The sequence below is a fragment of the Oncorhynchus tshawytscha genome, linkage group LG26, assembly GCF_018296145.1.
Source record: "Oncorhynchus tshawytscha isolate Ot180627B linkage group LG26, Otsh_v2.0, whole genome shotgun sequence".
NCBI classification, from domain to species: Eukaryota; Metazoa; Chordata; class Actinopteri; order Salmoniformes; family Salmonidae; genus Oncorhynchus; species Oncorhynchus tshawytscha.
The window spans coordinates 21,456,400-21,468,181 of NC_056454.1; the positions used below are offsets into that span (position 1 = coordinate 21,456,400).

The 11,782-nt window shown below is 43.9% G+C and overlaps 1 protein-coding gene across 1 annotated transcript; it reads right to left on the reverse strand.

The window, feature by feature from the left end:
- Positions 1-7,432: 7,432 nt before the first annotated feature.
- LOC112225357 (POU domain, class 3, transcription factor 3-A-like) lies at positions 7,433-10,859 on the reverse strand. Its single transcript, XM_042307017.1, has one exon. It carries the CDS (start codon positions 10,239-10,241, stop codon positions 8,958-8,960), a length of 1,284 nt encoding a protein of 427 aa, XP_042162951.1. The 5' UTR covers positions 10,242-10,859; the 3' UTR covers positions 7,433-8,957.
- Positions 10,860-11,782: the final 923 nt, after the last annotated feature.

Consider the following 11,782-nt stretch of genomic DNA (forward strand, 5'->3'; position numbering starts at 1 on the left):
CTCTCTCTCTCTCTCACTCTCCTCTCTCTCTCTCTCTCACTCTCTCTCACTCTCTCTCCCCCCTCGCTCTCTCTCGCTCTCCCTCTCTCTCTCTCACTCTCTCTCTCTCTCTCTCTCTCTCTCGCTCTCTCTCACTCTCCCTCTCTCTCTCTCTCTCACTCTCTCTCACTCTCTCTCCCCCTCGCTCTCTCTCGCTCTCCCTCTCTCTCTCTCACATACACAACCCCTCCCCCTCCCCCACACTTGCCGTTCACGGGCATGGATGCTTGTCTAAATTGGCATCACGCCCACGTGTCGAAAGTACCCATCAAGCTCGTTCCACTCCGCCGGCCAGGCACATGTATGCTGGTCACGTTCCGTGGCATCCACACGGCATAGCACGCTGCTCACTCACTGGTGAGAGAATTCATTTCCTCTTCCATGAGATTCCATCCTTCCCTCCTGATGGAGAGAGCTGGATACTCCATCACATCACTCACTACAAGAGCAAACATGGAGTAGTTGAGACAAGAATCATGTTCAACACTGATTCTGAGTATATAAAATAGAGGAGTATTGTTGGCAGTTTGTAAAAAAAAACCTTGCTTCGTTGGTGTCTAAGGGGTACTAAAACACATTAATGCTAGGTAGTAGAATGTGGTCAAACCAAAATAAGCTCTCAGTCTCACGTCAGAATTAGACATTCATGCATGTTTCTCAAACGTCAAATTTCGAAGTTGTTCCAAACGTCAAATTTCGAAGTGTTTAAGGTTAAGTGTAGCCATTAATTTCACATAAGGTTAGGGTTAAGTTTAGGCTTTAACGTTAGGCATTAACTCAGAATGGTTACGGTAAGGGTTAAGGTTTGGGAACCAAAATGTATTTTGTAAAAATGTTTGCGCTGGATTCGAAGGTGCAACCCTCTTGGCTGTTTTGCACCAGAGGAAGCTGCTTACGCCCATCCACCATCCCCCTAGCAAAACCAAAACTTTCTAACAGCGCTCACTGTTACCCCAGTGGCCAGTTTCCACGTCAACTGCCAACGTCCTCAGTCATGGATGGATGTCGAATACTGACTTGTATCACAGGTGACCTGCCTGCAAAACCATGCCATAGTTTCGCTAGAGAGATGTTGGGTGTTTCAGGGGAGACAAGGCACAGAACAGGCGCATGACTCAGAATGCTTGAATGTTGATGTGTGTGTCAATGTGTGTGTGTGTGTGTGTGTGTGTGTGTGTGTGTGTGTGTGTGTGTGTGTGTGTGTGTGTGTGTGTGTGTGTGTGTGTGTGTGTGTGTGTGTGTGTGTGTGTGTGTGTGTGTGTGTGTGTGTGTGTGTGTGTGTGTGTGTGTGTGTGTGCGCACGCGCATGTGTGAGTGAGAGAGACCATGCGCGCACACACACATTGACACACACATCAACATTCAAGCATTCTGAGTCAAACATCCTCAGAGCCTCAAAGCCAGGATGAGCCTCTATCTCACATTGAAATGATTTCAAGACCTTCCTTCGCTCTAACCCCTTCCCTCCCCTTTCTCTCTCTCTCTTTTCCATCTACAGTACCTCTAGTCAGTCTGCAGAACAGAGGATCCATCCTGAGGACTGAGAGGCTCCCTGTGGTGCTGCTAAAACTGTGATGAAAAGCAAAACTACTCTTGCTCTCTTCTTACATCTTATCACTCTACCTTTTCCCATATACTCTCCTGCCTTCTCTCTCACTAGCTCTCTTAATTTAGCCCTTGCAGAACTGGGAAGATCTTGGGAAACCTCCTTTGTCTGTGTAGTGGAGAGAAACGATTATTGATTTGACTTAGCTCTCCTTCCACCTACTGTACTCATGTATGGACGGGGATGGACATCTGTTTGTGTTTTGATGTATGACCAGCATTGCTTTTCCACTTTTTTCTCATGTATTCAATGGATGGGGCATGATGGTGATAGTAAACCAGGATGGAAAAACATTGGTAGAAAGTCAGTCTGCTGCTCCCAGTTCGTCTTCCCCTCTGTAGGCATCTCTCCTTTAGGTAAGGTGGCCTGGGGCTGGGCCAGGAAGTTCAGCCACAGACACATCAAATGGGAGGATCCCTCTGAGGGAGCTGTAATGTGTTAATCAGTGTTAGTCGTTGGTGGTAAACCTGCCCCCGCAACGTGACAATAATTAACACCACACACCAACTGGTAATGTGTGTGTGTGTGTGTGTGTGTGTGTGTGTGTGTGTGTGTGTGTGTGTGTGTGTGTGTGTGTGTGTGTGTGTGTGTGTGTGTGTGTGTGTGTGTGTGTGTGTGTGTGTGTGTGTGTGTGTGTGTGTGTGTGTGTGTGGTAGAGACCATGTGTACAGTGTATAAAGTATATGTCTATTGATATCCATGCTTTGATACACAGTTCCAAAAAACTGGAGTATCAAACAAGGGAATACTGTGTGATGCATTATACTGTGTGGTGAAAAGTACTTCTAAACAAGGTTCGTAGACAATTACAGTATGTGCTGCGGTTATTCAAAAAGATAATTATGTACTTACCATGTAGCACCAATTAACAACCTCTATTTCAGTTGTGAATCACTCACTGCTATATATAGGATAATGTTGCAATGCATTTAATACACACACACAGACTCACACATCAGGTTCTGCTCTCGTTTCTTTCTGTGAGAGGGGATAAAACGATAAACAGTGCAATTAAAGGGGGAGCTTCCATCTGAGCTGTAAAGGCTTCCATTGTTTGACGAGTTTAAAAACAAGTTCTCTGGGCGACTGTAACAAATTAACACATGCCCCCCCACACACACACACACACACACACACACACACACACACACACACACTCACACACACACACACACACATACACACACCTTCAGATCCCAGCATTGAGATTCAGGGAGAGGCTGGCTATAGCGTACGCGAGATGAGAGAACCCTTTAAAGGGGTCCTTTCATCCTATAATACCAGCTTTATCTCCCATCTTTACATCACTAAGCTGCTGCCAGGATCACGTTACAATCCAATGGGCTTAACTTTGCCTCCATTTTATTACAGAGGACTGGGGGGGGGGCTTATCTGGGCTATGTGCTGCACATGCATGACCATCTCGCACATTCCCACCTCTGCATGGTATTTGGCCCTGTTTGAACAAATTGTTCAGCCATACTGAGGACGATGGACGCTGAATAAAAATGGTGTCTTTATTGTTGAATCTCGACATGTGTCATCATTACGGCCTTCATCAGGGTGCTTCAGGTTGTCTATATTGTTGTAAGCATTCATTCTGTATATAATAGTGCTCTTGAGCTCTACCAATGTCTTATAAATTGTTCCCATATGTTCTTCTTATCCATAATACCAAGTCAGACTGAGGACTCCTACAGGACCATACTCATTAGATATGCTGTACATGGTCAGGCTCTACAGAGCTGACCTGGTGTGACTGCTGAGTACCTGAGCAGGCTGGCTGGCTCTGAGCTCTGAGTTGAGCCCACAGTCAAACAGGCCATTCATAACTCAGTTAAGCCAGAGAGAGGGATATTTATAACCTAAAGGCCAGAATTTCCTCTGAACCCTGCCAATGTACAGCAGAGAGGGCACACACATACGCCCGCCCGCCCGCATGCACACACACACACACACACACACAGGACACATTTACACCTCCATTTCTCACCCTCTCACTGTCTCTGGAGAACTCCAAGGCCAAAGGTATTGTATTCGTCACAGTGGGTGAAAGTGGTTCTACAACAACATAAGAGAAGAGGGCTGGTCCCCCCTCAGAGCCTGGTTCCTCTCTAGGTTTCTTCCTAGGTTCCTGTCTGTCTAGGGAGTTTTCCTAGCCCCAGTGCTTCTACATCTGCATTGCTTGCTCTCTGGAGTTGTTGGTTCATTTCTGTTTAAGCACTTTGTAACAACTGCTGCAGAAAGGGCAATATAAACAAATGTGATTGATTGAAACATGTGATTGTGTGAGTGTATGTAGTCTATGTGTGAACCAAGACCTATGTTTGTTGTTCCCATTGAATTACCCTGGTAGGTAACTTTTTCCTATGAAGCGCCCGGGGTAATAATAGGTAACTGTGAATACCAGTGTACCTACTGAAGATAAGGTATTAAACCCAGAGCCCTGCTCTAGTTTCCTCAGTCAGTCAGGTCCACAGGTTAGCCTGGCAGCTACTGGAAGAGCAGCTAGACCTCCTTCCTTTAATTTTTTCTCTTTCTCTAAATCCTAAAAAAAAACTGTGTGTGTGTGTGTGTGTGTGTGTCTGTGTGTGTGTGTATGTTTACCAGAGGGAGAAAGGGAGATGCCAACAGTCCTCATATACAACAGTATTCCTGACAAACCCATCATCTGATAGATCTGATCCCATCTCAACACCTTGCGCCACTCAGAGGGGGCTCTGACACGCTGTCACCTTGACAACCGCTGCTGAGGTGAGCAGCCAGCTGGTATAGCCGACCTCTGCTGGCAGCGTGCCATGGAGCTGCGGTGCGCGCCTGTCAAGAGGGCTTCATGCTGCTGGAGGAAACAGCGAGCGATAAGCAAAACACAAACAAGCATCTGAGATGCAACTGATCGGCCAAAACGCAACAGTCAATAAACATTCTTAAATGCTCATTTGCCAGTCGCAATGAAATGTAGCCCAGGTGTCACGCCCTGGTCTTAGTATTTTGTGTTTATATATTTATCTTGGTCAGGCCAGGGTGTGACATGGGGTTATTTTGTGTTGTGTTGTGGTATTGGGGGTTTTAGTAGGTATCGGGATTGTGGCTGAGTAGGGGTGTCTAGCATAGTCTATGGCTGCCTGAGGTTCTCAATCAGAGTCAGGTGATTCTCGTTGTCTCTGATTGGGAACCATATTTAGGTAGCCTTGGTTTCACTGTGTGTTTGTGGGTGATTGTTCCTGTCTTAGTGTTTTGTATTTCACCAGATAGGCTGGTTTGGTTTTCATTATTTCATTTTGTTAGTTTTTGTAGTTTCTGCATGTATAGGTTTTCCTTCATTAAAATATATCATGAATCATCATCACGCTGCATTTTGGTCCGATCCTTGTTCTACCTCTTCGTCAGAGGAGGAGATAGAAGAGAGCCGTTACACCAGGGTAGGCCTATTCCTGTGCATTGGGAAAGTATTCAGACCCCTTGACCTTTTCCACATTTTGTTATGTTACAGCCTAATTCTAAAATGGATTAAATCATTTTTTTCCCTCATCAATCTACACACAATACCACATAATGACAAAGCAAAAAAAAAGTTTTTTAGATTTTTTTTGCAAATGTATAAAAACGGAAATATCACATTTACATAAGTATTCAGACTCTTTACTCAGTACTTTGTTGAAGCACCTTTGGCAGCGATTACAGCCTCAAATCTTCTTGGGTATAGCGCTACAAGCTTCTCAAACCTGTATTTGGGGAGTTTCTCCTATTCTTCTCTGCAGATCCGCTCAAGCTCTGTCGCTCTGGAGTAGGTTTTCATCAAGGATCACTCTGCACTTTGCTCCATTATTCATTCCCTCTACCCTGACTACTCCCAGTCCCTGCCGCTGAAAAACATCCCCACAGCATAATGCTGCCACCAACATGCTTCACCGTAGGGAAGGTGACAGGTTTCCTCCACAAGTGGCACTTGCTTTCAGGCCAAAGAGTTCAATCTTGTTTTTATGTGCTTTTTACTGAGGAGTCGTTTCCGTCTGGCCACTTTACCATAAAGACCTGATTGTGGAGTACTGCAGAGATGGTTGTCCTTCTGGAAGGTTCTCCCATCTCCACAGAGGAACTCTGGAGCTTTGTCAGAGTGACCATCAGGTTCTTGGTCAACTCCCTGACCAAGGCCTTTCTCCCTCAATTGCTCAGTTTGGCCAGGCAGCCAGCTCTAGGAAGAGTCTTGGTGGTTACAAACTTCTTCCATTTAAGAATGATGGTTGTCACTGTGTTCTTGGGGACCTTCAATGCTGCAGGAATGTTTGGTACCCTTCCCCAGATCTGTGCCTCGACACAATCCTGTCTCGGAGCTCTACGGACAGTCACTTCCACCTCATGGCTTGGTTTTTGCTCTGACATGCATTATCAACTGTGGCACCTGGGCAGGTATGTGCTGTTCCAAATCATGTCCAATCAATTTAATTTACAACAGGTGGACTCCAATCAAGTTGTAGAAACATGATAAATGGAAACAGGATGCACCTGAGCTCAATTTTGAGTCTCATAGGAAAGGGTCTGAAAACAGTTTGTAAATCATGTAAATCATTTTTATTTAGAATACATTTGCTAAAATGTCTATAAACCTGTTTTCACTTTGTCATTATGGAGTATTGTGTGTAGATTAATGAGGGAAAAAAATATGTTTATCCATTTTATAATAAGGCTGTAACATAACAAAATGTGGAAAAAGTCAAGGGGTCTGAATACTTTCTGAATGCACTGTACAGGTCAATAGTTGCAAAGCTAAACTAGCCCTATCATCCTTATTATTAGGCCTAATAAAATGTATAGTCTATTTGTAAAGTAAAAAAGTATAGACTAAAGCCTACAATGCAGGGGTTATTGAACACAGAACTGGGTTCAATCAGAGAACGTAGCCTAAAACAAAATCAGAATTGGCTATAGGCTTTAACAAAATAATAAAGGGTGTAGGCAAACTCATACTGTAGGCCTAATGTAGCCTATTATTTCATGAATAAGCCATTGTTGTCTATTTTACTGACAGGCTTCATAATATATATATACATAACGTATAAAAACAACCTTAACAATAACAAGAAGGAATAGCAAATGTTAAGAGAAAATGAAATAAATTGTTACAATTATTTAAGAAATTAGGAATTAGCCTATCACAATTTCAGGCTACCAGAAATTTGTGAAATTCGAATTATGATGAAACTCCAAACCACTTCAGAACATAGGCAAACCCTTTCAAATTAATATGGGTCAAATATATAAAAATATATAAATAAAGCTATATATATATATATATAGGCTATGCTATAGGTTCATCTCTGAGTTCTCTTTTACACCAATTGCTATTCTATTCTGTTCAGTTTTGTTCTATGATTTTCTGTTTTAGTATGTTCTAGAATGTTCGGTTCTGATATTCTGTTCTAGGTCTTTCCATAAGTGTAGCCTAAATAAGCACTTTTAAGCCGACATGTTTCCTAACAGCGTGTGAACTGACTAAAATAAGTAGGCCTAATCTAACCGACTAACTTGTCGGTTTTAATTTAATGCAGAAGACAGAGTGAAGTGCGTGCTTTTTACCACGGGTTCAATTGAGTTGCTAAGCAACTACTTTGGTATGGCAAATCATCCGTGAAATGTAAGTCTTCCAAAGCTGGATGGTGCGTTTTGTCCCACGCCATGAAAGAAGTTTGAAAGTCTCAAAACTAGGTCTAAACAAAATCGAATAGCCTAATAAAGTGGGAAAAAACGAATGCATCATTAGTTCTAAGAAAGAAGGCACACAAAAACTAAAATGTAGACTTTATTTAAATTGCACTAAAAGCGCATAACCTGTAATATAGAAATAAGCCTATACAAACATAATTTCACTAGGCTGTTGATTACGATTTAAACGTGTTATCAGACCAAAACACTTCAAGAGTTTACACGAAAAGTTGTTCTTATTTCGGAAATTGCCTATTGAGCTTTCCTATTCATGTATAGCATATAGCATTCATTCGATCCAGTTGTTTAGGTCGGTGAGTTGGACGGCAAGTATTTTTTCTCGCTTTGAAAAGGTCAGAAGGTCAAGAGTGAGCACCCTGTCTGCAGTTTCCTCTCAGTCTATTGGCCTATATTATAGATCAATTAATTATAGTTTCATTGAATAACAATTGTAAATCATAAACTCTCACAGCGCAGGCATCGATTAGGCCTATGCCAAATATTCTGCATATCAGCTATTCAGAATTGGCCTATACTTCTTTCTGTAAGCTGACAATGACATTGAAAACACAATGGTAGGCTATCCGCTATGACAAATGTATTGTTCTCAATAATCCTTCATAAAATAACCACTAAAAATAAATTACTGTCAAAGTCATCACATAGAACTATACAAGGTTACAATAACAAACGACACCGGCGTCAGCTTTTGGGAATGTGTGTTCCTTTGAAAATATCATCATTGAATAAAACGGTAAAGTCACGAATGACAAAAATAACACAGGCCTATTGCAAAGTTTTAAGGGGAAAGACATTATTGCTCTATATAGTACATTAATTATAACAGAAAGTAAACATGGTGAAGACAATTCCAATTGTTAAAAAATATTGTCATTATAACTTGTTTGGGAAAACAGAACAAAAAAAAAAACATAGAAACGGACTGCTTGGGAATGTCATGTGAAAACCACAAGCCTCTTCAACAACTGCAGAGGGGAACATTTACAATAGCATTAAGTGCTGCAAAGGGGACAAAAAGTGTGTTTCATTTATTTTGTTCTAAAATATGAAATATTACACAATGTGAAATATTACACACAAAACAAAGAAGGGCATTCATGTAGAGGCTAAAGCTTATCATTGTTTTTGTTTTTTTAAATGTGGGGCCAAAGAACTGCCACAACCATTCTGGTGAAAGCATGGCATGTTACAAAGCAAATGAAAGGTAAATATGCTGTACACACACACATTTTATTGGAATATATTTCAGGCTGAAAAGTGATGAAGATCATTTCCTAAATCCTAATGCGCCAAACATTTACATGAACAAACGTTACTTGAAGAGTTGACCCTCTCATTGCGCGGGCCATTCGATCATGTGTAATGTCGCATATGTTTTAAGTTAGGCTACTCCTTTCCTAAAGACCACACCGTTGGTCTGTTGGTTGGTCAGGTTGGAGTAATGTGGATAGGAAAGATTTGTGTCTTGTTTCATTGTTTATCATGTCAAATGTATTATTCCCACTTGGTATTGCTAGTATTTTCTCGGACTAGACAGTGTCTTATTGCAGCCTAAAGAAATATTATTGTCCTGTGTTTTGTTATTTTCTCACGTATCGCTGAACATTCTCTTGCAGTCCATTGAGGGTGACGGTGTGTCTGAGCTCATGTTGCCGACCTGAGAGTACTCGTCCTCCGGGCTGTGTGGCAGCCCCGGCGGCGTCATCCTCTTCTCCTTCTGCCTGCGGTTGCAGAACCAGACCCGGACCACCTCCTTCTCCAGCTGCAGACTGTCCGCCAGAGAGGTGATCTCCTGGCCAGCGGGTTTGGGGCTTTTGAGGAAGTGGCTCTCCAAAGCTCCTTTGACGCTCACCTCGATGGACGTGCGCTTTTTCCTCTTCCTGCCCTGCGCCGCGATCTTATCGATGCTGGTGGGGCTACCGGTGGTCGAGTCGGCCTCTTCCAGCCATTTGTTGAGCAACGGTTTCAGCTTGCACATGTTCTTGAAGCTCAGCTGCAGCGCCTCGAACCTGCATATCGTGGTCTGTGAGAAGACGTTACCATACAGGGTGCCTAGTGCCAAGCCCACGTCCGCTTGCGTAAAGCCCAGTTTGATCCGGCGCTGTTTGAACTGCTTGGCGAAGTTCTCCAGGTCGTCCGAGGTCGGAGTGTCCTCGTCGGACTGCGGGTCGTGGCTCACCCCGGCGTGGTGCTGCTGGTGATGTGAATGCTGGTGGTGGTGATGGTGATGATGATGACTGCCGTGGTCGAGATCAGGGGAGTCCCCCCTCACCATCCCCGGGTGCATTAGGCTCCCCGGTGAGTTGAGCATTCCGTTAACCGTGAATCCCCCGGGCTGGGAGTAGATCAGCGACTGTTGCTGCTGCTGCCCTTCGGAAATGGAGGCTATATGCGCAGCTGAGGTGCCACCCCAGGCTCCTGGGTGTTGTGCCTGGTGGGAGCCCAGATGCAGAGATCTGTGGTGTAGAGCGGAGCCTGAGTGCATGTCCTCCCTGCCGGAGTTTCTCTTCACATCCTGCGGCTGCGGGCTACCCGTCATCCCAACGGGGCTGGAGGACCAGGGAGAGCCGGCCTCGGCAGCTGCCACTGCAGCTGCAGCCGCAGCGGCGTGTGGCAGGGATGTCATCCACTGGTGGGCATGGCTTAACATGTGTCCCCCGTTGCTCGTTGCCATAGCGCCCTGCATAAAGTCACTCTGCATCATCTTCACGGAGGGGTCCCCTCTGTATCCACCAGACACCGAGGTGACTGCGGTGCTGCCCCGCTGCATGCCACCGACCCCCCGGTCTGAGTGCACGATGGAGCCGGTGGATAGGATCCTATTGCTGGCCAGGTATGGACTGGAGGTGGCTGTTGCCATACCCCAAACCATAAAGCCTGTGAGTTATCGCCCTCTTCCCTCGTTGGATCAGCTTCTCTTCTCAAACAGAATGCTCTTATCCAATAATAAATCAAAACTATGAGAAAACGTGGTGAATGTTGCGTTATACTATAATACCATCAAATGGAGATAAAAAATAATTCAAAAGTAGTCCAAGAAAAATATTCACAAAAATGCAAATGAAAGTTAATGTTTAGTTTATCAATTAATGGAATGAAATAGCATTTACGTTCCACCAGTAAAAATTCGGAGATTGGTGCATAAAGAATATTTACGCATTCAATTTAGAGATTTTTTTTTTGTGAATATATGAATAAAAAAATCTAAAAAGTTTCTTTGCGTCCTGTAAAGTTCTACTAGACGTATAGATTTAGTAATCTCCCACAAACTGACGCTCTCTTCTAAGATCCCTGCCGAAGTAGTCTTGTTGGAGAAGGACCATTCATTGTCACTTTGTTAACACTCCTGTGGCTCCTCTGCTGCTTTTCTGAAGTATTTGAAGCTGCTCAATTCCGAATGATACAACGGTCTACGTAAATGCTTGTATCTATTTTCTTCCTTCACTCTTTCTCTCCTTCCATCTGACACTTGTATCCGTTCCTCCCTGGAAGCGCGTGGACACGCGAGTGTTTACCCTGTGCCAAGCGTGCGCACGCCGTTCCCATCTTCCCCCAATTACCAGCGGAAGTCGAGAGCAGGACTCCCGCTGATTGGACGATACCCAGAGAGAGGGATTGGCACATCTCGAGAGCTCGGTGCGCTGCCTCGGGTGCTCGAGGTAAGGTTCCCTTCTCTGAGAAAAACAACATATGTATTGATTAGATGATCATAACAATAACAGACTGATATTGATCATATTAGCATTGTAATTGGTAGGCTATTATATGGCTCCTCAGTGGCGCAGCGGTCTAAGGCTCTGCCATCTCAGGCTGTATCACAACCGGCCGTGTTTGGGAGTCCCATAGGGCACAATTGGCACAGCGTCATCCTGGTTAGGTTTTGGCCGGGTAGGCCGTCATTATTAATAATATTTTTTTCTTAACTGACATGCCTAGTTCAATTTTTAATAAAAAAAATAATAATAATATAAGTAGCCACAAAACCAATAATAGGCCTAATAGACCTAATGATAATAATATTTTATAATTTATCATAACACAATTATCGTTGTCGTAATCAAAAACAATCATAGACTATAAGACCCCAATATCCATAATCGCACTTGCTTATAATCAAATAGCCTAACATGCGTCCACTAAATGGTTAACGTGGAATTGATGGTTTGATGAAGGAGGTTTCCAGGCGGAAACAAGCAATCTCGCTGAACCCCGGAGAGAGAGAGAGCACCCCCACGAAAACAATGCCAAATTGAGCAGTCCATTGGGGATTGAAGGGACACACTGACTCTCGCCTTTCTAACGCCAGTCAGGGATGTCAGGCCCGAACAACGCAACATATCTGTGTTTTTCCTCCTCTGTTAAATAGCGTAGCGGCGGGGGCCTGTGCCAATGATACTCAGGTCGGCTCTGGAT